This window comes from Mauremys mutica, chromosome 1 (assembly GCF_020497125.1).
Source record: "Mauremys mutica isolate MM-2020 ecotype Southern chromosome 1, ASM2049712v1, whole genome shotgun sequence".
In the NCBI taxonomy this organism is placed as follows: Eukaryota; Metazoa; Chordata; order Testudines; family Geoemydidae; genus Mauremys; species Mauremys mutica.
Window position 1 is genome coordinate 358,451,429 of NC_059072.1, and position 26,280 is coordinate 358,477,708.

General features: G+C 49.4%; 2 protein-coding genes across 6 annotated transcripts in view; one reads left to right on the forward strand and one right to left on the reverse strand.

The window, feature by feature from the left end:
• The window catches only part of NUP98 (nucleoporin 98 and 96 precursor), a 59,180-nt gene extending 43,983 nt beyond the window's left edge, over nucleotides 1-15,197 (reverse strand). The window contains exons 1-6 of one of the 2 annotated variants that reach the window (XM_045023740.1): nucleotides 15,063-15,156; nucleotides 8,730-8,791; nucleotides 4,388-4,491; nucleotides 3,399-3,500; nucleotides 3,095-3,274; nucleotides 1,157-1,296 (exon numbers count right to left, since the gene is read on the reverse strand). In XM_045023740.1, coding sequence (XP_044879675.1) covers nucleotides 1,157-1,296; nucleotides 3,095-3,274; nucleotides 3,399-3,500; nucleotides 4,388-4,463 — 498 coding nt within the window. In that variant the 5' untranslated portion in view covers nucleotides 4,464-4,491; nucleotides 8,730-8,791; nucleotides 15,063-15,156. Of the gene's footprint in view, nucleotides 1-1,156; nucleotides 1,297-3,094; nucleotides 3,275-3,398; nucleotides 3,501-4,387; nucleotides 4,492-8,729; nucleotides 8,792-15,062 lie in introns of both variants that reach the window. The other variant, XM_045023729.1, reaches the window with a different exon arrangement.
• A 5,322-nt stretch (nucleotides 15,198-20,519) lies between these two features.
• The window catches only part of PGAP2 (post-GPI attachment to proteins 2), a 40,148-nt gene continuing 34,387 nt past the window's right edge, over nucleotides 20,520-26,280 (forward strand). For 2 of the 4 annotated variants that reach the window (XM_045023756.1, XM_045023764.1), the window contains exon 1: nucleotides 24,546-24,567. The gene's annotated coding sequence lies outside the window, so the exon portion shown is untranslated. Of the gene's footprint in view, nucleotides 20,655-20,851; nucleotides 20,874-24,545; nucleotides 24,568-26,280 lie in introns of those variants that run through there. The other 2 variants (XM_045023771.1, XM_045023780.1) reach the window with 2 other exon arrangements.

Here is a 26,280-nt window from a genome sequence, read left to right on the forward strand (position 1 = left end):
TTTCATGTCCACCTATGTTTTTATAAGTGTAAGTGTCTACTGTCCAGATACATACTGCCTAAATACAAAGCCTACATTTAGTACAGGCACTGGAGTGGTGCAGCACTGTGCTATGTGCAGCAGTGGCCTTCAACAGCAATCAGTACAGTAAATTCCCCCCAATAATTCTCAGAACTCAGTGCAATTTGCCTTTTTAGTTTGTAATTTTTAAAGGCAACATGTCCCCAGACTTCTGATATAGTTCTCTAAACCCTTTGAGAGTTATCCCCAACAACCTTTCTCCCTATCCTAGGGAGGAACACATATGCTCAAGTTTCTTTTCACTATTCTGTCCATTCCTTTGAAGTTCATCATTTCCTGAGAGATGGTTTCAGTAAAAAGTCTCCATTTCTATTAGGATGCTGCAGTACGTTGTATGCACTCTCAGCCCTCTTTAAGTTTGTAAAGATCAGTCACAGGCATGTCTGGCAGGATGTGCCACATCCTCAGCTGCCCTCCAGGGTAGACAGAGGTTGAAACCTTTCACTGTTACCCCATTTTTGCAGTTTCTCCTCTTTCGGACCATCATTCACTTCTCAACTGCCACAGAATCTTCAGGTTCATTTATTCCAGATACCTCTTAAAGGGGCCTCATCCTAAAGAGTAATCTAGAAAGATTCTTGGTGTTTCAATCAATCTTTCTAGAGCTGCACTGACTCCAAAGGGGACAACATACCACTAACATACCAACAAAGCTTAGTCTCCACTGCTTTTAGTAAGAATTTAGTCTTGATTATAAAAAGAGTTGCAATAGAATGTTAACATTTGTCAGCCCTCTGAAAATTCTATTTTAAATGACAGCTAGTAATAAAGTCTGTTTGGCAAGAATTCAGACACAAACTCTAGGTCTATGCAGCTCTAACAAATTTAGATGAGAAGTTAATCTATGTTTCTCATACAATAATTCAAGATTTTTCCATACCAAAGCAAGCTGGTGAATTATTTCCGGACAACTGCTTGCACAAGCTGCCTCCACTACAATAGTTCTACTGAAGCACAGATGCCTTCTACAACTGCCTATGAATCAGTTATTTTATTCCATAGGTAAAGAATAGCAGAATGTAAAGTTCCCTACAGTAAGCAGAAATTAGACCTTAAGAAAATAAACAGCACTTACATTAAATTTAATGGTAGTCCCAGTTGGAGCAGCAGTAAAGCTAGTTGGCCCAAAGAGAGAGCCAGATGTACCCCCAAAAGGGTTGGAGGCAGTGTTAGTGGTTCCAAAGAGACCTCCACTACTGGTACTTGTTCCAAAGTCTGTAAATAAGAAGAATCCATATTAAAATGAAAGTCATTTGAGAATTTCCAAGTGTGTTTAAGAACTACAACCCAATTATTTTATTCAAACCACACTAGAGGACTGAGATTTGAGACACAGAGTTAAGTTTCAGAACCATGCATTTTAAAGCCTTTTCTTCTGTCTCCTCCTTTCATATACCACTTAGATGTCTTTGAAATAGCTCACAACTTCATTGGCTGAGGACAAACTTGGGATAGATTTCATGAGACAGTCATGTATATAACCTATAGATCAACCTGTTTGAAACATGTAAAAACAGACCAAGTCAGCCATATGACCTTGTCTAGCTATTTAGATTGCACTCCCCCCTAACCATTATTGTGCTACTATTTCTTCACGTTAGATCCTAACTTAGGTTAACCTCTTTGGGGAAGAGACTATATTGTCTGTCAAACAGAATGCGTATTTGTGGGAGACCGTGATACAGCTGCCTTAAGTTATATGCAAACAATGCTCTTGCAGTGGCAAAGACCAGCCAGAATCAATAAATACAGGTGGGATCAAGTATCTGCCACAAACTAATCCAAGATGATGTAGAACTTCCTACTATCATGATATTAAGAAAATAGGTCTCAAGTTTAATCTTGTCTGGCACAGATGTCATTCTGCTTCTCTGATGACCATCTCCTGTTTGGAAAACTCCCCAAGTTCCTGGTTTAACACTCCCTGTATTACCTACAAGCTTCTTGATCCTCTAGAACCTTTCAAGAGATTCTGTGAAAGCTTTTCATAAGGCACTAAAGGAGCATCAGTGGAGTAAGTAAAAACATTGCTGCTGGGGATTTATACCAATGCAGGAACCCTGCATTTACATTCCCCTGAAGCAGTATTCTATAGCAGAAGATCAAGCCTGCGCTCAGTACATTCCACCTACCAAGCAATGGAGAACAAAAGAGTAACAATCCTAGCCCGTTTCACTCTGCTTCTGGCACCACAACTAGGGAAGTTGTGCTAGAAGATTAATTCAAGAGGCAATGGAAGTGACTCTCATACAGTTCAGGAATTAGCTTGGTCCCTTGGGGAAGCAGGGGTGAGGAGTAACTCCTCTGGCTCAGAAGAGTCTGTGGCAGCAACTGCAGGGGCTGTCTTGTGCTGTAAAGGAAGCCTTTTGCTATACATTTCATAAAGGAGTTTCTAACATGCTAGTGCCAGAGGACTGAATAGTGATTTTATTCCTGTACTAGAAAGAACACTGTTGCACGGATTAAAAACTAAAATGAAACGAATCCAATAGGAAGATCGAGTCTTGTAACTGGACAAGCTGCAAACAGTAATATCAGCCAATGTATTTGAGATCCATGTCCCAGAGTCCTAGCTACAGATTTTATTATATAAACAGCAGAGCAGTTCACCTATGAGTACCGTGGATCTCAGTAAATGCTATTGTTGGCAAAGCTTCAGGGAAAAAGATAGTGAAGGCACAGTTGCCATAATGAATCTGCACCATTTGTTTCATGCTAGTTTAACCATTGTCCTTCAATGTTTACTTAAAGCAAGCAGCAAAGAATCCTGTGGCACCTTATAGACTAACAGACGTTTTGCAGCATGAGCTTTCGTGGGTGAATACCCACTTCTTCGGATGCAAGACTTGCATCCGAAGAAGTGGGTATTCACCCACGAAAGCTCATGCTGCAAAACGTCTGTTAGTCTATAAGGTGCCACAGGATTCTTTGCTGCTTCTACAGAACCAGACTACCCCTCTGATACTTAAAGCAAGAAACCAGAGCTGGAAAACATGCAGTAGTTTCTACTCACTTCCAAACCCAGCCGGTTTATTCTGAGCAAAGGCATTATTCTGGGAAGAAAAGAGACCTCCACCAGTGCTGGCAGTCCCAAACAAGCTGTTGGAAGTTCCAGTTGATGTTCCAAACCCAAAGCCAGTGCTTGTGGAGGAGGTGGCTGGTTGGCTAAACGTACTTGAACCAAACAATCCTCCTGAAACCAGAATACACAACAGGATTAAAGTTAAAACAGCTATTTTCAACAACACCATGTGAATAAGTTAGAGTGATTAATTCTGGTTACTGAGGACTCAATTATAAAGCAATTTCAGCCATACCTGGTTTAGTCTGTGTGTTCCCAAAGAGGCTTCCTGTGTTATTGTTTGACCCAAAGGCTGATGTTCCAAACGCTCCTCCACTGGTAGTACCAAAGCCTGCATCTGCACAACAACAACAACAGAAGAACTTGTATAATGAGAAGGGCACACACACACAGAAACCACGTACTCCTAGCTTTCCCTAGTTACTTGTTCCAGGACTATGAACAAGTCACAGTCTCAGTTTTCCACCCGAGTGATGTAATTTAACATTTTTGCAGCACTCTGGAAAAAATGAAGTACTACAAGAGTGTTTAGTGTCAGTCATCTACGTTGGAATACAAAGATTCCTGTTCCATACTGAAATGTCAAGATTTCCATTGTTTACTTTAACATTCGGCATTACTTTCACTCCTTAAATGAATAGCTAAACTTGACAGGCAGCAAGACATAAAACTTATTAATGCAAATTTAGAAACACTGCAAGGCATTTTATCAGCCATTAAGCCAGTACAAGAACATCAGAAATCCATAAGGGATAAGCATGTCCTGTTTATAATAGCACTAATTTGCATCCTGGTTGGTAGGCTCAGCAGATTCTAAAGTTTCTTCACCATGGGCAGCAGTGTGCCCTTCTCCTTCACTGTCTTTCTAATGTACCTCAACCCCAACATGAAGGAACTACCTTCGAAGATTGGACTTACCCAAAGATTAGAATCACTACTATAGCTACCCAGTGATCACTTTGTTGAGTACACATAGAATTACAGAACTATTGTATCATCCACTTAATTTCTTTGCCAGTTTATGAAAACCAACTTTTGAATCCAGTTCAGTATAATGAGTCAGTTAAAGAATACAAAATTCTATCATGTCCAACTAATTCCTACCCCCATTCATTTCTCTTTATCTGTAGTTTACACTTCCAATTTGCAGATTACTTCCAACCACCATTGCCACTACCAGTAGTTTTTCTTTATTAAAAAACGAATGGTAGCTCTATTACTTACTTTGTCCAAATGTTGAAGTAGTCCCAAAGCCACCAGCACTGCCTCCAAACGGAGTTCCAAATGATTTGTTAAACATTTTCAAGATGTATCAGGTTTTCATAAACCTGGAAAGAAATCAGATAATCAGTGATTCGTCCAAACCCAATTTTGAGAAATAACTTCTCAGCTTCTTTACATCCACAGTCAGTGGCACTAAAGTTCATAACACTTGAGTACCTAAGTTGCAAAATACATCAACCCAAGATGAAATCCTGCATTATCCTCATGCACGAATAATTCTTCAGGATAATCAGAAATTCAATTAAGAGGTAGGAATCAGAGAAAGCTGACATAACCTGAGCAACATCATGGGAACTTTCAGTCTTTGAAAAGTCAGTGAAAAAGCTAATTGGATTATGTTACCAGATTGTCATGCAAGACCGATATAAAGTTCCACTTAAAGCCTTTATAGACCCTGATCCTGTCCATTATACTTGCAACCTGCAATGAGCAAAGTTAGACTCATGGATAAAGCTAAACATCAGTTTATGTAGAACTTAAGCTTTCATCAAAAGAGTTTTAGTCTAATTATGGTTACCAAGAACCCGCTACATGTGAAACAAGCATAGTTAATAGAACATTCTCCTTGGTCCAAAGACAAAAATCTCTAGTGCCTCAGTTGCTGTTCACAGCTTTAGAAAACAGTGAATTAATGACACACTAGGCAGTTTCGCTGGGCTATTTAGATCGCTATGGGCAGCAGTAACTGTACAATCATGACAATTTCAGACTTTCTTGGGCAAATCATCAGAGGCAGGCACTGTAATTATTCACAAGGTAGGAGGAACCTTCCTCCTTCCCCCCTCCCCCCCCCAAAAAAAAGGCTATGGAGGGAGAAAAACAAAGGTCACTCTCCTTACAGCTTCCAGGAGGCTTTGGGAATGAGGAAGGACCTCATTCTCCTTTCAGACAGTTGTGGGGAGAAGAGGATGTTCAAATTTCAGACCCTTACTAGCTAAAAGCTGATACAAAGCAACCAAAGCCCTCCAAGCACTATGGCAGAAATTCCAGAAGTACCCCCATCCCCACCTTCCTAGCATCTGAAGACATCGCTGTCCTTGGACTTCAATGGTGATGCTTGGCCCCATTCATATATCTCTTAGGGTACGCCCACACTACCCGCCTGGGTCGGCGGCTAGCGATCGACTTCTCGGAGTTCGATATATCGCATCTCATCTAGACGTGATATATTGAACTCCGAATGTGCTCCCGTCAACTCCGGAACTCCACCACCGCAAACGGCGGTGGCGGAGTCGACAGGGGAGCCGCGGACTTCGATCCCGCGCCGTGAGGACGGGTAAGTACTTCGAACTAAGGTACTTTGAGTTCAGCTACGCTATTCGCGTAGCTGAACTTGCGTACCTTAGTTCGAAACACACACACACCCCCCCCCCAGTGTAGACCAGGCCTTACTTAAGATTAGTAGATGTCTGCTAAGTTTTCTGTGGGTTTTTTTTTTAATGTTCTGTACACCATGATAACCAAGGAGTAAGCTATATTTTTTCCACCTCTTCTGACAACTTCACCTGAATTCTGGCATCCAATCTATTTCCACCAGGACTTCATCTAACATTTTGAACACCATCTGCTCCACCCCATTTCCCCAGGTGCAAGGTCCAGAACTAGCAACATTCAAATATACTTCTTTGTGGTGATATACATAAATTGACTGAAGTGGGCATATTAAACATACCAATAAAAAAAGCTTTCTATAATGAGAACCGACTCTCTCTATTCTTACTCCAAGCATTCTATTTGTTGACTACCTCAAACAAGGCACAGGAAATGGAAAAGCAGTGTACAGACATTATGTTCATGACAGACCTCCTTTTGTGATACCGTTCTGAATTTACTACTCACCCCCTTGTTACAGAATTTCCTTAACTACTTTTGAAGAATTATGGAAATTGCCTTTGGAAAGCCTAACAGAACTATAACCATAGTTGGTTCTTTAAAGACTAACAGGTACAGGCCTGATTTTTCCTCGTCATCCCTAGTATTTTATTTACTGCTGGGAAATGCTACTCTAATCCCAGCTGCACCCCAAATACCAAGATAACATTTAGCAGATTATTTTAAGCATAACCTTAACCTTTTGATTAAAAAAAAAGACATGGCAGATTCACCAGCCAAGGTCCTTGTCCACAATAAGAAATTACATAATTTTTCTGCACCAGAGCTACCAACTGGAGAGGCTGCTGCATAGACAGGGTGCAGGTGTTTTTTCCACTGTCATTAAAAAATGCCTATGCCCTATCTGTGCTACTACTTCCAACACTGGTAACTAAGTGTACAATGGTGCAGAAGACTGTTCATCTTTCCTAGTCTGTATGCAATGTTACTGTATCCATGTTGATCCCAGGATATCAAGAGAGACAAGGTGAGCGAGGCAATATATCTTTTATTGGACCAACTTCCTGTTAGTGAGACACACAAGCTTTTGAGCTTACACAAAGCTTGATTTGAAGAAGAGTCCTGTGTAAGCTCAAAAGCTTGTTTCTAACTCCAACAAAAGTTGGTCCAATAAAAGATATTACTTCACCTACCTTGTCTCTTATGTTTCCTAGTGAAGGCACACCTCAAAGATGCCCATTACCTCAGGTGTCTTCTAAAGAACAATTCACAGTCAGCATGTTGATAGAGTGCCAAATGTATGGTATAATTTAATGATAAACTGTTAGCAGCTCAACAATTTTTTCTTCTTTAGTTTCTTCCAACTTCTCCCATGAGGAACATCCATTCCCAGCAATTTATTGCCAGCCAAGTTACATAAGAACATAAGAATGGCCGTACCGGGTCAGACCAAAGGTCCATCTAGCCCAGTATCTGTCTACCGACAGTGGCCAATGACAGGTGCCCCAGAGGGAGTGAACGTAACAGGCAATGATCAAATGATCTCTCTCCTGCCATCCATCTCCATCCTCTGACGAAGAGAGGCTAGAGACACCATTCTTACCCATCCTGGCTAATAGCCATTTATGGACTTAGCCACCATGAATTTATCCAGTCCCCTTTTAAACATTGTTATAGTCCTAGCCTTCACAACCTCCTCAGGTAAGGAGTTCCACAAGTTGACTATGCGCTGCGTGAAGAAGAACTTCCTTTTATTTGTTTTAAACCTGCTGCCTATTAATTTCATTTGGTGACCCCTAGTTCTTGTATTATGGGAATAAGTAAATAACTTTTCCTTATCCACTTTCTCAACATCACTCATGATTTTATATACCTCTATCATGTCCCCCCTTAGTCTTCTCTTTTCCAAGCTGAAGAGTCCTAGCCTCTTTAATCTTTCCTCGTATGGGACCCTCTCCAAACCCCTAATCATTTTAGTTGCCCTTTTCTGAACCTTTTCTAGTGCTAGAATATCTTTTTTGAGGTGAGGAGACCACATCTGTACACAGTATTCGATATGTGGGCGTACCATGGATTTATATAAGGGCAATAATATATTCTCAGTCTTATTTTCTATCCCCTTTTTAATGATTCCTAACATCCTGTTTGCTTTTTTGACCGCCTCTGCACACTGCATGGACATCTTCAGAGAATTATCCACTATGACTCCAAGATCTTTTTCCTGACTCGTTGTAGCTAAATTAGCCCCCATCATATTGTATGTATAGTTGGGGTTATTTTTTCCAATGTGCATTAATTTACATTTATCCACATTAAATTTCATTTGCCATTTTGTTGCCCAATCACTTAGTTTTGTGAGATCTTTTTGAAGTTCTTCACAATCTGCTTTGGTCTTAACTATCTTGAGCAGTTTAGTATCGTCTGCAAACTTTGCCACCTCACTATTTACCCCTTTCTCCAGATCATTTATGAATAAATTGAATAGGATTGGTCCTAGGACTGACCCTTGGGGAACACCACTAGTTACCCCTCTCCATTCTGAGAATTTACCATTAATTCCTACCCTTTGTTCCCTGTCCTTTAACCAGTTCTCAATCCATGAAAGGACCTTCCCTTTTATCCCATGACAGCTTAATTTACGTAAGAGCCTTTGGTGAGGGACCTTGTCAAAGGCTTTCTGGAAATCTAAGTACACTATGTCCACCGGATCCCCCTTGTCCACATGTTTGTTGACCCCTTCAAAGAACTCTAATAGATTAGTAAGACACGATTTCCCTTTACAGAAACCATGTTGACTATTGCTCAACAGTTTATGTTTTTCTATGTGTCTGACAGTTTTATTCTTAACTATTGTTTCAACTAATTTGCCCGGTACCGACGTTAGAGTTACTGGTCTTAAGTTCTTAAGCTGTTCCCTAACATTTTCCAAAAAAAACTCTGAAAGTCTCACCTTTGCCTATCCCCTGGTTACTCTTTGCAGATGACATGTTTTCCCCCACTCCTCCTATTATCCTGCATGATGAAGACATACATAGCAATATTAACTTCTCTGTAGTCTCCTTATCCTCTGCTTGTCTCCTTTACACCCTTGCGATGAAAGGCCACACCTAGACTAAAGAACTGAACTGTTCTTACACAGCTATGTTGCTGTTACCAAAAAAAGAGGCTAGGCCTGAAATAAAGTCAAGCCTTCCTGAGAGAAAACAGAGTGAGCAAGAGTCAGGCCAAGTCAGGTCCTGCCCAGTTACAAAGCAGATGCTTGCTTGAAGGTTCACTGTTCAATACATGAACTTGTCAACAACAGGTCTGGTGTTGCAAAAACACAAGCACTATTAGGCACTAAGTCTTCAAGTAAACACATTCCAGAAGAGTAGGATCAGAACACCTTGAAACAAAGTTATGGTGTAAACACACTCCCTGAAGGTGACACAGGGACATATGGGCCCCTCTTAAAGATAAGGTTAGGATGACAGGGTGATGGATGGAGATGTTTTGATCAAATCAACATGTACAAGGTAATGGGTGGTAAATAACCACATCAGAAAGGCAATACGTAACTTATCTGTATCAGTGTATAAGAAAAGGGGTGGTAGAGGGTGTGTCTTTGTCCAACTGAAGGGGGACTGGAAAGTCCTACCATTCACTGAGCCGCGTACACTGCCATAGGCACACATGTGCTAGTGCAAATGTAGACAATGATCCAGGGAGCTAGGACCATGCTTCGTTGACAAGATACTTGGCCAAGTGCCTTCACTACAGAACCACATCTGTGGTCTTTTGGGGAAGCTCGATCAAGGTCTGCTGGGACAGCTACCTGTGCAGAGCCAGCATGACACACACAAAGCTCCCGTGTGTACACACACCCAAACAGACTACAGGAAATAACTGTCCAACTCTATTCAACACTGGTGAGGCCTCAGCTGGAGTACTGTGTCCAGTTCCAGGCACCACACTTTAAGAAAGGTGTGGATAAACTGGAGACAGTGCAGAGGAGAGCACAAAAAATGATAAAAGGTTTAGAGAAACCTGACCAATGAGGAAAGGCTTAAAAACTGGGTATGTTTAGTCTTGAGAAAAGAAGAGGGGGGACCTGATAACACCCATCCTTAACATATTTTAGGACTATCAATCATTTTCACTGCCCACTGAACAAAGGACAAGTAATAATGGGCTTACTGTACAGGAAAGGAGATTTAGGTTAGATATTAGAAAAAGCTAACTATAAGAATAATTAAGGCCTGGTCTACACTGGGGGGGTTCGAACTAAGGTACACAAGTTCAGCTACGCGAATAGCGTAGCTGAACTCGAAGTACCTTAGTTCGAAGTACTTACCCGTCCTCACGGCGCGGGATCGAAGTCCGTGGCTCCCCCGTCGACTCCGCCACCTCCGTTCGCAGTGGTGGAGTTCCGGAGTCCCCGGGAGCGCGTTCAGAGTTCGATATATCGCGTCTCATCTAGACGCGATATATCGAACTCTGAGAAGTCGATCGCTACCCGCCGACCTGGGCGGGTAGTATGGACGTACCCTAAGTTGCTGAATAGGCTTCTAAGGGAGGCTGTAGAATCCCCATCATTGGAGGTTTTTAAGAAACCAACTGGACTAACACCTATCAGGGATGGTCTAGGCATACTTGGTCCAGCCTCAGAGCAGGTAGATGGACTACATAACCTCTCGAGGTCCCTTCCAATCATATATTTCTATTATTCTGATTCGATAATGGTACCAGCTTAAATAGTTCACTGTGTCCACTCTAGCCATGCTGACGTCATGTTCAGAAGCAATTCAATTGTTACATACTCCTACTACTGCCATTTTAAACTGTCTCAACTGCAGCACTTTACGGGTACCTAACCCAGTTTCCAGAAGCAATGCATTCTAGATTTCAGACAGCCACCAGTACATTTTAGGAGAGTAGTGGGAAAGTTATCCAAAACTGATGCAGACTGCAAGTTCAAACTCTAGTGTAGACACGGAATGATTCACTGACTTCTGCAGGCTTCTTAGGGCTTGTCTACAAATCAAAGTTATTCAAGAATAAGGCAGGGTGTTTATTTAAACCAGAACAGCTATTCCAGAGTAACTCCATGTGTGGACCCTCTGATTCCGGAATAAGAGTGTCTTTTTTCTTGTTTAGCTTAATTTACTTCAAAAGTGGATTTTTCTTCATTTCAAAGGATTTTTATTTATTGAGGCCAAACTTTTATACCTTCCTGTATATACTAATTTTTGCATCACCTTTAGTTCCTAATTCTGAAGTTCGAGATTCCTTCTTCGATTACATTGCTCCTAAGCAGCCTAAATGACAATTCAACTTTAACCTCCTAACTTTTCCCTTTAGACTTGTAGCTTCCTCACTTTCCTGAAACAGCTGTTCCTGAAGCTTAGAGTGCCAGTAGTATTGCTTGGTATGATCACACAAGAATGATAATTAGGGTTACTAAGGCCGTGTCTCCACTAGGAAAATTTTCTTAATATGGCTAACTCCTGCATCAGCAACTCAGAAGATACCCACTGGTCCTGCCACTGTTTTAAGCACTGTCCCAAACTGCCCTGCTCCGAGTAGCTTGATGCCAAAGTACTTAGGCTACTGGCTGCTGCCACACTCATCTACACTAGAGTGTTAACAATAAAACACTGATGGAGCTGAACTGATGTTTGGGGAGGGGTGGGGGGGTTTCAAAAAATTCTCCTTACATAGACAGGGCCCTCAAACCAAGATTTAAGTGAGTAACAGCCATTCCTTTGCTCCAGAACAATCTGCAATCATCTTTTACAGCTTTAAAAAAAAACCCTGTGCGGCTTCCAACCATATTCCTAAGTGACAACCAATTTCTCCAAACTTAGTTGAAGTCAATCAATCTTAACAGATTTTTGCCTGTTCCAACTTATCCATCGGGGTCTAGATCCAAAGGCTAGTAGTACACCCACACTAAATTATTTTCTATGTATAGTGATAAAAATATGCTTACATTCCATTGACCTGAGATTTATATTTTTACCATAGTTCCTGCCACTCAGACATTGACAATCAATAGTGCTGCATCCACGTCTATAACATAACTTCTCTTTCCTACAGTAAACCACTGACATACACTTGCCTTTCCAATTCTCCCTTGCCCCTAACTCACATACAGTTTCCCTAGAGTTTATCTAATCCAGGGGTCGGCAACCTATGGCACGTGTACCAAAGACCACAAGCGAGCCAATTTTTAATGGCACGTGTGCCATTAAAAATCCTGCCCGGCCCGCTCTTCTCCGCCCCCTCCCACGGGGGCAGAAGCTTGGTCCTGCCTCTTCCTGCAGTATGCTGGGTTCCTGGCCCGCCTCCTCCTCTCCCTCAGTCTATCCATCCCTCCCTGCCCTTCGATCAGCTGATGGTCCTTGTGAGGGAGGGGCTCTGGGAGGAGTGGTGTCAGCCTGCTACCTGCTCCCGGTGGAGGCAGAGAAGAAGCAGGGGCAGGGCCTTAGGGAAGGGGAAGGGAATAGGGGCATATCCCCTCCAGACCCCTGCCGTGAGCACCCCACGACCCCAGCCCACACCCCCAGCCCTCTGCCCTGACCCCCCCACCCACACACCCACCCAGCCCTCTGCCCTGACCCCCCCTCCAACACACACACACAGGTCCCTGCCTTGAGCCCCGCACACACCCCAGGTCCCTGCCCTGACCCCCCTCTCACACACCCAGCCCTCTGCTTGACTCTTTCACCCCCCTACGACCCCAACCCTGACTCTAGCACCCCCACACATATCCAGCCCCCCCTACACCCCATGCACTCCCCACATCCTGACTCTTGCACCCCCCACATCCCCACCCTGAGCACCAAACAGGAGCTCCTGCACCCCACTCCCCACATTCCCACCTGCACCAAATGGGAGCTGCTCAGGTAAGCACTCCACATCCAAACCTCCTGCCCCATCCCCGAGTCCCCTCCCTCATTCTAGCTCCTGGCCAGACCCTACACCCCACCCCTCAGCCTGCTCCTTCAACCCAGCCCTGTGCTCAGTGCACTCCCACCCTCAGCTCAGTGCAGAGAGGAAGAGAATGGGCCAGAACCAGGGAGAAGATAGGTACCCACTGTATGCGGGCTGAGCCGGGACCCCAGACCAGCAGCACGTTGAGCAGGTCCGGCAGCCAGGATCCCAGCTGGCTGGAACCCCTGAGTGGCAGTGAGCAGAGCTGCTCAGCCCACTGCCGGTCTGGGGTCCCAGCCACCGGCCCTGCACAGCCCGCTGCTGGTCTGGGGTTCTGGCTGCCAGATCCTTGCCAGCCGGGGTACCGGCCGCAGGCCCCGCTCAGCCCGCTGCCGGCCTAGGTGAACAGAACCCCAGACCAGCAGTGGGCTGAGTGGGCCAGCTGCATAAGATCAACATTTTAATTTAAAATGAAGCTTCTTAAGCATTTTGAAAACCTTGTTTATTTTACAATACAACAATAATTTAGTTATATAATATATAAACTTATAGAGAGAGACCTTCTAAAAAACATTAAAATTTATTACCATCACATGAAACCTTAAATTAAAGTGAATAAATGAAGACTCAGCAAACTGCTTCTGAAAGGTTGCTGACCCCTGATCTAATGTAAGGGCTTCTCTCAGCTCCTCTTCCCCACAACTGGTTTAACATGCAACCAACCTCATTATTTAACCTTCTAGATGAGCTGGAGATGACAGTCTCCCATCCACCCCTAAAAGTACTCTAGTGCACAAACTTAACCAAATCCTCTCTTAAATGCATAAAATTAATCCACCCTATCTAGGTAACCATTCTCTCTCATTTAAAAACTGGTGCCATTCCTAAGCAGTTAATGTGCAGAAAAAGTTACATCCCTTCTCTGTCTCCTACTGCATCCCATCTGTAGTTTTACACCAGAAGTTACTATGCGCTAGAAATTTTTATTTTTGTACCTTGTACAGCACCACGCAAATCAAGGCTTAAGTGATTACTACGACTCTCCCCGAAGGCAACATGTAATTACGGTTACTCATCTCTAGAACATCGATAATCATTGTAGCATGACCAGGCCCCTCACCAGAACCAAACACCCCCACAAACAGATCTTAACATCCGCTTACAAATCCTCATTGATTTGGGGAAAAAAAAAAACAGCAACAAGGTCAGAGAGGGGCCCTATAGCTACCATCCCATTACCATTTCAGTAGCCAGGATGGGGGAACTCCAGCTGCTTTCACCAGACACAGGGTGCATGCTAGAAGACTCGTAATAACCACAGCACAATAACACAGGTGCCTTCTGAGGAGACACCCCACCGCCCCCCCCCAAAAACTATACACCCCCCACACACTGATAAGACAACCCACTGTCACCCCCACAAAACTACACCTCACACTCTGGCGACACAGGCCATCGCCACCCCCTTCTGCGGAACACACCGCCGAGCCCCCACCCCGGGAGAACCCCCCCCCCCAGATATACACCCCCAGCCCCTTCTGCGGAACACACCGCCGAGCCCCCACCCCAGGAGAACCCCCCCCGCCAAGATATACACCCCCAGCCCCTTCTGTAGAACACACCGCCAAGCCCCCACCCCCGATATACACCCCCAGCCCCTTCTGTAGAACACACCGCCAAGCCCCCACCCCCGATATACACCCCCAGCCCCTTCTGGGGAACACACCGCCAAGCCCCCACCCCAGGAGACCCCCCCCCGCCAAGATATACACCCCAGCCCCTTCTGCGGAACACACCGCCAAGCCCCCACCCCAGGAGACACCCCCCCCCAGATATACACCCCCAGCCCCTTCTGCGGAACACACCGCCAAGCCTCCACCCCAGGAGACCCCCCCCAGATATACACCCCCAGCCCCTTCTGCGGAACACACCGCCAAGCCCCCACCCCGGGAGAACCCCCCCCCAGATATACACCCCCAGCCCCTTCTGGGGAACACACCGCCGAGCCCCCACCCCGATCTGGGACAGACACACGCCCAATACCCCCCCCCAGCTCGCCACCCCCCCGGGGAGGCACGACCCGCCGCAGGTCGCCCCCCTCCCCGCTCCCGGGACGGAGCAGCCTCGGCCGCCCCTGCGGGCAGAAGCGCCCCGCGCGCCAGAGCAGCCGGGAGGCCTTCCGAACGCCGCGTCCCCCAGGGAGACCAGCCCCGGGCAGGAGGAAGAGGCCCGAGGCCCGCGCTCGGCCGGCGAGTCAGGGGCGCGGCGGCCTGGTCCGAGCCGGAGCCGGGAGGAGGGCGCCGGGCTCCGCTCGAGACCCTCCCCCGCCCCCCGGAGCCCGTCCCGTCCCGCCCCGCCCGCTCCTTACCGAGGACCCGGGCCCCGCTGAGGGAGCGACTCGACCTGCGCCGAGACCGAGCGGCACCGCCACGACGCCCGCCGTCGCCTCACAGGGGGGGAAACTGCGTCACACTCCGCTCGCGCTCCCACCGCGCCCCGCCTCCCCGCGCGCCCCATTGGCCCGCCTCGCCCCCCGATCCGTCAGTCTATTGGCTGCCGCCGTTTGAAAGCGAGGCAGGTCCCACCCCTGGCCAGGCTCCTCCTGCTGATTGGCGGGAGGGTGTTTCGAACGTCACGAGAGAGCCGGGTTCTCATTGGTCAACACTAGAGCGGTTGCTGTTGGGTGAAGGATGGCTTCTTCCAGCGGCTGGTACTTCCCCACATCCGGGTCATTCAGTCACCTCTCCAAAGGATGGGGAGAAGGGTGGGGCTTAACCCTGCTGCCGCCAATCAGAAGGCAGCCCAGCGTTTCCATGGCAACAGCATAGGCGGGCCTCCAGGCAGAGGGGAAGAGCGGGGCTCCTGAGCCACGTGGGTGACCCCCAGAGTAACGCAGCCAGCAGCTCCCCCAAGTGCCCCAGAGTAAACCAGCCCCCCCCATTGCAAGCCTGGCCTGGCCTGCCCCACAGCACAGGCAGCCCCACAACCTCAGCAGCTGGCTGCCCTAGCCACTGGACCACGCTGCCTCCCCCAGGCGGCCAGCTGCAGCCCTGCACTGCAGCGCCCCTGCCAGCACCTGATCTGCCCCATGCCCCGCTTTGCCAAAAACAAGCTTCAGCGGACTAGCACCCTCGGTGCTCTCGTACTGCGCCTCTGCAGCCTCCCCTGATCCGAATGCACCTTAAAGCCTCGTGATCCTCCTGTGAGGAAAGTGTGTTATCGCCTCAGAGAGGCGAGGTACGCGAGGGACTAGTTTTTATCCCACTAAATTGGTCTCACCTTGTCTCTCTAATATCCTGGGACCGACACGCCTGCAACCACACTTGCATTGTTTCACAAGCACTATCAGTCTACTCAGTGTGCTATGAAAATGGAAAGAACAATGGTGGCAGATGACAGAACAAGGAGCAATGGTCTCAAGTTGCAGTTGGGGAGGTCTAGGTTGGATATTAGGAAACACTACTTCACTAGGAGGGTGGTGAAGCACTAGAATGGCTTAACTAGGGAGGTGGTGGAATCTCCATCCTTAGAGGTTTTTAAGGCCCATTTTGACAAAGCCCTGGCTGGGATGATTTAGTTGGGGATTGGCCCTGCTTTGAGCAGGGGGTTGGACTAGATGACGCCCTGAGGTCCCTTCCAACCCTGAGATTCTATGATTCCAGGAAAAGCAGATGGGGCTCCTGTTCCAAGGAGCTGAGAATCTAAAGAACCCCATCCTGCAAGCTTTTATGAACATTTAACTTTAACAGGAGTGACCCCATTGAAATCAGACTAGATTGGCAATATAGTTTGACCTTCTAGATTAGAAAATTTGATAGGCAGTATAAATATAATATACCAGATGAAGGCTAAATGAAGCAGTACAGAGCTTTTTTTCTCTTTATTTTACACTGCTTTCTTTGATATTACTAACCTTATTTCTTAGATGGGGAACTGAGACGTGCAACAGAGAAGTTGCCCGCTCTAGGTCTCACATAGTGAGTCAGTGGTACAGCCTGGGAACAGCCTCCAGCCCCAACACCCAGCCTTCTGTTTGAACTATTACTTGCACGGAACTTGGAAGGAGGGTCACAGGTTGCAAGAGGAAAGACTTTGGACGGGACACCAAGAATTCAGTACCTGTCTACATGGCTGGAGATTTCCCTAAAGTCAGAGCATCTGTAAGCAGTTCTCTTAATCAAGAGCTGGGTTAGTTTTTGAAATATGAACTTCTTATACATCACCACCAAGCACGCAATACATGAAACAAATCACTAGCTGACAATCCTTCCCCCATTGTATTTGTAGGTGTAGGCGCTAAAGCATACCGTTTCTATTCTCTTGGACAACATTTTTAATAGCATAAAAACGGATTCTTTTTATTCATCAGGCCTTTTACTAACACCTTGTTGGGTACCTATGTACAATATATCTCCATGAGGCAATGGCGTGCCAAGTCTTCAATAATTTAAGGTTTCGCATGCCAGTAATAAATTGTACATTTACAGGGGCCCCCCAACAGAACCCCAGACTGGCAGCGGGCTGAACGGGGCTGAGACCCCAGCTAGCAAGGGGATGGCAGCCGGAACCCCAGACCAGCAATGAGCTGAGCGGGGCCAGCAGCCACAACCCCAGACAGGCGGCGGGCAGAGCGGCTGAGCCAGCTGACGGTCTGGAGTTCCGGCGGCCGGCTCCCGCTAGCCGGGGTCCTGGCCGTTGGTCCCGCTCAGCCCGCTGCCAGCCTAGGATTTCGTTCACCCAGGCAGGCAGCGGGGCTGAGCGGGGCTGGTGGCCGGGACCCTGGCCAACAGAAGCGTGCCAGTAAAAATCGACTCGCGTGCCACCTTTGGCACACATGCCGTAGGTTGCCGACCCCTGGTCTAGCCTAATGAATATATCACAAGACTCAGGAGACCTAGGTTCAATTCCTGGCTCTTCCAGTGGCCTGCTGGATTACCTTGGACAAATCATTTCTCTCTCTATGCCTCATTTTTCCCATCTGTAAAATGGGGATAATGATACCAACCTCCTTTTTAAAGCACTTTGTTTGAAAAGCACTACATAAGAGCTAGGTGTTATCATTATGTGATGGGTTGCTGGGTGGGAGTGGTCACATTGTGCATTATGTCCAGTCTACTCTGAAAGATTATGAGCACTGTACAGGTAATAGACAACAAATCTGTTCGTGTATTTCCTTTCGGGAATAAGCTATACTTGTATAAGGCACCTTCAAACCAACATAACCACAATGTAACTCTTGCTAGAAAATAACACACACACACGCATGCACGCAATGAAATCAGTGCAAAACGTGTGCATGGACCAGGCCTTAAACCAAATTCAGCGCGACCACACTGCCATTTGTACCTGTCTAAAGGAATCCATTTAAAAACCAACTTAAGTCCAAGGAAGGCAAATGGATAGGGTCCGACCAAATTCATGGTCCATTTTAGTCAAATTCACGGTCATAGGATTTTAAAAATCGTAAATTTCATGATTTTACCTATTAAATCTGAAATTTCAGTGTTGTAATTGTAGAGGTCCTGACCCAAAAAGGAGTTATGAAGGGTCTGCAAGGTTATTGTAGGGTTATTGTAGAACTAGATAAGTTCATGGAGCATAGGTCCATCAATGGCTGTCAGCCAGAATGGACAGGGATGGTATCCCTAGCCTCTGTTTGCCAGAAGCTGGGAATGGGAGACAGGGGTGGATCACTTGATGATTACCTGTTTTGGGGGAACCTGGTACTGGCCACTGTAGAAAGACAGGATATTGAGCTAGATGGACCTTTGGTATAACCCAGTGATGAGCTGCCAAAATATTAACAACAGGTTCCCTCCTCCTCACCCCACGAGGGGGTCATGGCCGTACCCCTGGGACTCCTGCCCCATCCAACCCCCCATGTTCCTTGATGCCCCCCGACTCGTGCCCCATCCACCCCCCTTCCCTGTCCCCTGACTGCCCCCTGCCACCCCATCCAACCCCTCCTCTCATTCCTGATGACCCCCGGGACCCTTGTCCCATCCAACCACCCCTTCTCTCTGTCCCCGACTACCCCTGGAACTCCTACCCCCCACCTCCCCATCCAACCCCTGCTCCTTCCTGACTGCCCCCCCGGGACCCTTGCCCCCATTCAATCCCCATTCCCTGCCCTCTGACCGCCCCACCCCATCCACCCCTCCACAACCCCCCGAACTCCCCTGCCCTCTTCCAACACCCCCTCCCTGCTCCCTGCCCCTTTACCGCGCTGCCTGGAGCCACTCGACCGGGGGCGGGCCCATGCCAGGGTCGCTCGGCTGGGATGGGACGGGGCTAGGGGCGCTCGGCCAGGACCGGGCTAGGGCTGCTCGGCCGGGACCAGGAGCCGGGCCGGAGGGAGCCGTGGGGCCAGAGTCAGGGGCACTTGGCTGGGGCCAGGACCGCGCTGGGGGCGGTCGGCCAGGACCAGGCTGGGGCTGGGGGCAGTCAGCCACGGGTGCCAAGCCGGAGGGAGCCGCTCAGCTGGGCTGGGCCGGCCGTACCCTCACACCCCAGCTTACCTGCATGCCTGCTGCTTGTTTCAGGCTTCCCATGAACATCTGATTTGCGGGAAGCAGGGGATGGGGAGGAGAAGGGGGGCAGAGCATTCAGGGGAGGAGGGGGAAGTGAGCTGGGGCCAGGGCGGAGTGGACAGCTGCCGGAGCTTTTTTGTTAAATAAAGCCCTTATAGAACCCATTGTCCCGGGACAACCGGTTCTAAAAGGGCTTCTAAATTTAACAACCGGCTCCAGCTCACCACTGGTCTAACCCAGTATGGCCGTACTTATGGGCTGCGGTACTGCTACCCTTACTTCTACGCTGCTGTTGGCAGGGGCACTGCCTTCCCAGCTGGGCAGATGGAAAGTGGCAGCTGCTGGCCGGGATCCCAGCTCTGAAAGCAGAGCCACTACCAGCAGCAGCACAGAAGTAAGGGTGGCATGATACGATATTGCCACCCTTACTTCTGCGCTGCTGCTGGCGGGGCTCTGCCTTCAGAGCTGGGGCCTGTCCAACAGCCGCTGCTTTCCGGCTGCCCAGCTGTGAAGGCAGCGCAGAAGTGAGTGTGGGCAATACCTGAACCCCCCTAATGTAACCTTGCAACACCCCCACACACACACACACAAGTTCCTTTTGGGTCAGGATCCCCAATTTGAGAAACGCTGATCTCCCCTGTGAAATCTGTATAGGGTAAAAGCACACAAAAGACCAGATTTCTCAGTCCGTGACGTGTTTTTCATGGCCGTGAATTTGGCAGGGCCCTACACAGGAAAAGCACAAGGTGGGGTGGGGGGGGGAAACAGATGAGGGAGGGCAGAGCAAAGGAGGCAGAGGGCCAAATTCTTTGCTGGTGGAAAGAAGCTCCAATGTAGCCAGAAGGGCTCCGGCCCACACAGCTTCCTGCCAGGCTCCAGGCAGGAGGGGGCATTCCTGCCACACACACCCAGTGACTCTGCCCCCAAGGGCCACGACTACCCACAGGCCCGCTGTGGCTTGCAGCGCCATGGGGCAGGCCCAGGGCGGCAGGGGCAGGAGCATGAGGGAAGGGGCAGCATGCAGCAGGCCCAGGGCTGCGGGGGCAGGCAGGCAGGTGTAGGGGCAGCATGCGGCAGGCCCAGAGATGGAGGGGCAGGGGCAGCGTGGGGCAGGCCCAGGGCTGGAGGGGCAGGCGGGCAGGGGCAGGCCCAGGTGGAGTAGGGGCTGGGGGGGCAGGCGGGCAGGGGCAGCGGGGGCCCAGCCCAGGGCTGGAGGGGCAGGAGGGCAGGTTCAGGGGCAGCGGGGTGCAGACCCAGTGGGGCAGGAGCTGCGGGGGCAGGCGGGCAGGTTCAGAGGCAGCCTGGGGCGGGCCCAGGGCTGCGAGAGGCCGGAGGGCGGCAGCGTGGCGCCGGTGGGCGGCGGCCCGGTGGGCGGGGCGGAGCGGGGGGCGGTCCCGCAGCCGGCCGGAGAAGGGCGGAAGGGGAAACAGGTGAGCGGAGGCTCGGCGCAGCCCGCGGGGGGCCGGGGAATGAGGCCGCGCCGCCCGGGCCAGCGGGGGGACCGGGGCGGGAGTCGCGGCGGCCGCGGGGAGCCGGCTCTGGGCCCGGCCTCTGCGAGAGCTGAACCGGCCGGGTCTCAGCCTGCGGGAGGCCGCTGCTCCCTTGGGCGCGGGGGACGGAGGAGAGCTCCCGGGGGCGGATCCGGGGAGGTGAGGGAGGGGTTGTGGGACAGGCGGCGGGGGTGGATCTGCGGGAGGGGTTGAGGGATAAGGGTTGGGGCGTGGAGGGGGAGCTGAGGAAGAGGGGGGGGCAGGAGCTGGGGGGGGTTGTGGGGCAGGCAGTGGGGAGGGGTTGGGGCAGGAGTAGGGTTGGAGGGAGGAGCTGGTGTCTTAGGAGGAGGATCACTGGGGTTTCAGTTTTTCCCTCCCCCAGACTGGCTGAGGAGGGAGCTTTGGGGGCACCTTATAGGAGAGCACAGGCTGGGGGCTTGGGGACCCCACCTTCCTCCCCAAAGCTGCTTTAGGCGGGGGGGGGGGTGTTTGTGGTTCTGATCAAACTTCTGGCACAACACAGAGGGTGTGTGGCTGAGTCTTGGAGGTGGGCCCCCAGCACATCGAGGGTATATTTGCCCAGGCAAAGGCTGTGTCTCTCCCAGCTCTGGCGGCCAGTCCCAGGAGCTCAGAGGAAGGCGCTTCCACAGACGGGTGTTCATGTGTTTCCTTCCTAGTAACTGGGGATGTTTGCTTAAAATGCAGACTGCAGGTTACCCTGGTCTTTAACAAGAAGGAGGTGACCACCCCAGTGGCTTAGGTCTGTGTGGCTGTGTGCACAGGGACCAGTTGCCTGTCTCTTGGTTACAGGCCAGGATGCCTGTGTCACCTTCGGCCTCCCTGCCTGAGTAGGAAAGGGCTGCTCCGTGTTTAAAGACACTTTCCCTCACCTGCAGGTTTAGTGGCTTTCGTCAGTATGGAGATTTCCATGCTGGACAAAGCTATGGATAGAATAGACTGGGGAGACTAGAATAGACTAGATTAGTTTCTCTTCTGTGACTGTATTGTTATGTTCGAGTTGCTTCCCTCCAAGGGTAGGTCTACACTTAGGATGGTGTGTGTAGAGTACAGACACTACATGCCCAGCTAGCATGGGTATGAGTAGCAGTGTAGCCGGGGAGGCATGGCTTAGTCAAGCAGACAAGTGTAAACAAGACCTTAGTGCAGGGGTGGGCAAACTTTTTAGCCCGAGGGTCCCATCTAGGTATGGAAATTGTGTGGCGGGCCATGAATGCTCATGAAATTGGGAGTGAGGGGCCCAGGGTGGGGTTGGGGGTGCAAGAGGATGCTCCGGGATGAGACCGAGAGGTTTGGAGGGCATGAGGGGGGTTGGGATGCAGAAGGGGGGTCAGGGGTGCAGGCTCCAGGCGGTGCTTACCTCAATCAGCTCCCAGAAGCAGCAGCATGTCCCTCCTCCAGCTCCTGTGTAGAAGTGTGACCAGGCAGCTCTGCACACTGCCCTGTCCACAGGTGCTGCCTAGGTAGCTCCCATTGGCTGTGGTTCCTGGCCAATGGGAGCTGCAGGGGCAGCGTGGGGAGCCCCCTGGCTTCTCTTACAGGTAGGAGCTGGGGGGGGGGGGACATGCCGCTGCTTCCAGAAGCCACTCAGAGCAGGGCAACCCCAGACCCTGCTCCTCAGCAGGAGCTTAAGGGCCGGATTAAAACGTCTAGAGGGCCGGATGCAGCCCCCGGACCATAGTTTGCCCACCTCTGCCTTAGTGGCCCAAACTGACCATTGCCCCATCATTTTTGATGCTATAATCCTATTGCCTCTGCTGTGATGAAGGCTGATCTGTAGAAGTGTAATTCTTAGAATGCAGACGCCACTTCCAAAGATTATTACACCAATAAGTAACAATGTTTCATTAGTAGAGCCACAGCACTGTGCTTAGTGTGGCTAAATAAGGAGATGCTGTCCCTGACCCCAGGAGCTTATGACCTAAAGCAGACACTATCACGGAAAAAATGCAGTTCAGATGCCAGCTATTAAATCCTGCCCTGACTTACACCCTGTGTGGTAATTGACTTCATGTTGGGTTTGTCCTGGTTGTAGAAGGTGTGAGGTAGGGACAGCCTTACTATTTTCAGGACCTTTACTCAGTAATCTCAGGACCCGATCCAGAGAGCAGCTGAGCATTTGTAACTCCCATTGTCTTCAGGGGGAATGATGGGTGTAGAGCACTTGGGTTTAGGCCATAGGCTTATATGACCCATTTGCAATCCCTTCCTGGTGCTGGCCCTAGAAGGGGGAACTAGAACCTGAATCAATCTAGGTGTAGCTTTCTCACCACAGCTGCCATAGGGAGCCTTAAACAATGAGTCACTGAGTCCGAGTATGGAGATCCAAACAACTGTTCATATTGTTTGTATGTAAGAACCAGCCCTGGATATATGCAGAATTCGAACGCAGGATTCCAGGGGTGAATGGCTCTTGCACTGACCCTGTACAACTTTGCCCACCTGCCCATTCTGAGCTGATTTGAGCTGCCAGACTCCGTCGGTTGTAGCCATCACTTATACCTTATCGACTACTGGTATAGTCAGCTAATTGACTATACTTGTGATTCAACACTGAGACTGTTTGAGAGAACAAATAACCAAGCTCAACCAGATTCATTGTCTGACAAAGCAGTACAGTATAAGAAAGAAAGAGTTAATAGGCAGCAGGTTTAAAACAAATAAAAGGAAGTTCTTCTTCACACAGCGCACAGTCAACTTGTGGAACTCCTTACCTGAGGAGATTGTGAAGGCTAGAACTATAACAGGGTTTAAAAGAGAACTGGATAAATTCATGGAGGTTAAGTCCATTAATGGCTATTAGCCAGGATGGGTAAGGAATGGTGTCCCTAGCCTCTGTTTGTCAGAGGATGGAGATGGATGGCAGGAGAGAGATCACTTGATCATTGCCTGTTAGGTTCAGTCCCTCTGGGGCATCTGGCATTGGCCACTGTCGGTAGACAGATACTGGGCTGGATGAACCTTTGGTCTGACCCGGTACGACCGTTCTTATGTACCACACCAGTCCTTCCCAGGCAGCAAATTCTCACAGCATGGTCAGTTCGCCTTATACAGATGGTGTGCTTCCCAAATGCTCCCTGAAACTAGCCACCTTTGATAGCATGGCTGTTTACAAGTCACAGTGCTGTTCACGTCACTTCACATTTAATTAGCCAGTTTCATCTCTGGTGCCTCCCTGTACTTGCCCATCTTTGGTTTTGGATATTAAATTCCAAACATAAAGGGGCATGAAGATGCACCCTAACGCAAAGCAGTCACACTTCTTACGTTATTTCCTTGCACCACGTTGCTCCCTTGGTTCATAACACTTGTACATCTAGCTTTGGCAGTTTTTGTGTTTGTCGAAGCCCAGTGCCATGCTATATTTGTCCTGGGGCATTGTGAGATATATGCCTTAGCATGTGCGAGCAAGAACAGGCATAATACAATTTAGCATGATTACCCAACACATACATGTTAGATTAATACCATGCATATAATACCTATTAATATGGGGGTGGGGGTGGGGGAGGAGAGGGTGTGTGTATATGTGACCATAATGCCTGGAGAGGCTTCACCAAGAGTGCTTAATCAGGGCAAACTGCAAAAAATGGGGCAGGCATTCCCCCAAATTGGTGGTCCTTCCCATAATTAGATTTATCCAGACAGTAACAAAAGAGCTTCTATATTATTTTGCTGGTCACCAAGAAGCCCAAAAATACAATTTCCCTTAAGCAATTCAGCCCTGGACTCCCACCCAGACAGCCAAGTCAAATGTAGTGAGGATTACTTAAAATCGTTTTCGCCATATATAAAGTTCTACCAATCCCAAGAGGTCGGACCCATTACCCAGCAGGTCAGTGAATATTTCAGATCTTATCCAAATACATGCTTACAACCAATTCTTATTAACTAAACTTAGATTTATTAAAAAAGAAAAGAGAGTTATTGTGGTTAAAGATCATTATACATACAGATATGAGTAACGTTCTTAGGTCAGTTTCATAGTAGAGATGGTGAGCTGCCTTTGTAGAAAGTTCTTCCAGAATTAATTCCATTATCTATAGTCCAATAGGCAGTCCGTGTATAGAATTGGTTCAGATCCTTCCATAAGAATTAGCAGGGACAGTCCAGGGTACCTGAAGACCTCAGTCTTGCAGCTTGAACTTCCCCTGACAAAGTTAAAGCAGATGTGAGATGACAGGATCCTAGAGTTCTTTTATAGATCTCTGGCAAGTTACGATAGCCTCCTGACAGCAGATAATACAGCTGACCTTCCTTGGATGAAGAATAGGTAATATACATTGTTGCTTTGAAGTCATTTCCTATGTATACACAGGTAATTAGTTGCATTGATTAGCATAAAGCAATTGACCATTCAGAGGTTCACAGGTAGTTTGCTACAAACTTCAAAGAGAAATAAAGACAATGATATTACACCACGTTTCATCTAATTGCTAATATTCCCTTTTGATAGAATATAGCAGGGGTCGGCAACCTATGGCACGCGTGCCAAAGACGGCACGTGAGCCAATTTTTAATGGCAGGCTGGAGCCTGTCCGGACTCCAGCATGCCATTAAAAATCCTGCCCAGCCTCACCCGCTGTCCTCTGCCCTCTGCTCCCCCCGCGGGAGCAGGGAGCAGAAGCATAGCCCTGTGCACGGGGTGGGCAAATGGCCCCACTCTCCCGGCATGTCAGGCCGCGGGGTCCACGCTCCAGGGCCAGAGCGCCGGCCGAGCGCAGCAAGCTGCCGGCTCCTCCCCTGGAGCCCTGCCACCGCGTGCAGCGTTCTGGGGGGTCGGGGCTGCGCGCTCCCGCGGGGCAGCGTTTGGCTCTGCGGGGAGGCAGACACGCTACCTGCTCAACCGGAGCTCTGCCGCCGCCGCGCGCAGCGCTCTGAGGGCCGGGGCTGTGCTCTCCGGCGGGGCAGCGTGTCTGGCTCTGCATGGAGCCTCAAGGTAAAGGGCCCAGGGCTGGGGGGGTTGGGTAAGGGGTGGAGGCAGTCAGGGGACAGGGAGCAGGGTGGGCTGGATGGGGAGGTGGGGTCCCAGGGGGGGTTAGGGGTTGGGGTCTCTGGAGGGGGCAGTCAGGGAGCAGGGGGGGTTGGATGGGGCATGGAAGTCCTGGGGTTTGTGAGGGGGCAGGGGGTGGATAGGGGTCAGGGCAGTCAGGGGACTGGGAGCAAGGAGGGTCCTGGAGGGGGGCAGTTAGGGTGAGGGGTCTCTGGAGGGGGTGGTCAGGGGACAAGGAGCTCCGGGGGTTGTATGAGTTGGGAGTTCTGGGGGTCCTGTCAGGAGGCAGGAGTGTGGAGAGGGGTTGGCGCAGGCAGGGAGTCGGGGGGGTTGGATGGGTCGGGAGTTCTGGGGGTCCTGTCAGGGGCGGGGAGTGGTTGGATAGGCATGGGAGTCCCAGGGGTCTGGCTGGGGACGGGGGTGTGGATAAGGGTCGGGGCAGGCAGGGAACAGGTAGGGGATAGGGTCCAGTCCGAGGACAAGGAACAGGGAGGCTTAGATAGGGGGTGGGGTCCTGGGGGGCAGTTGGGGGCAGGGGTCCCAGGCCGGGGTAGT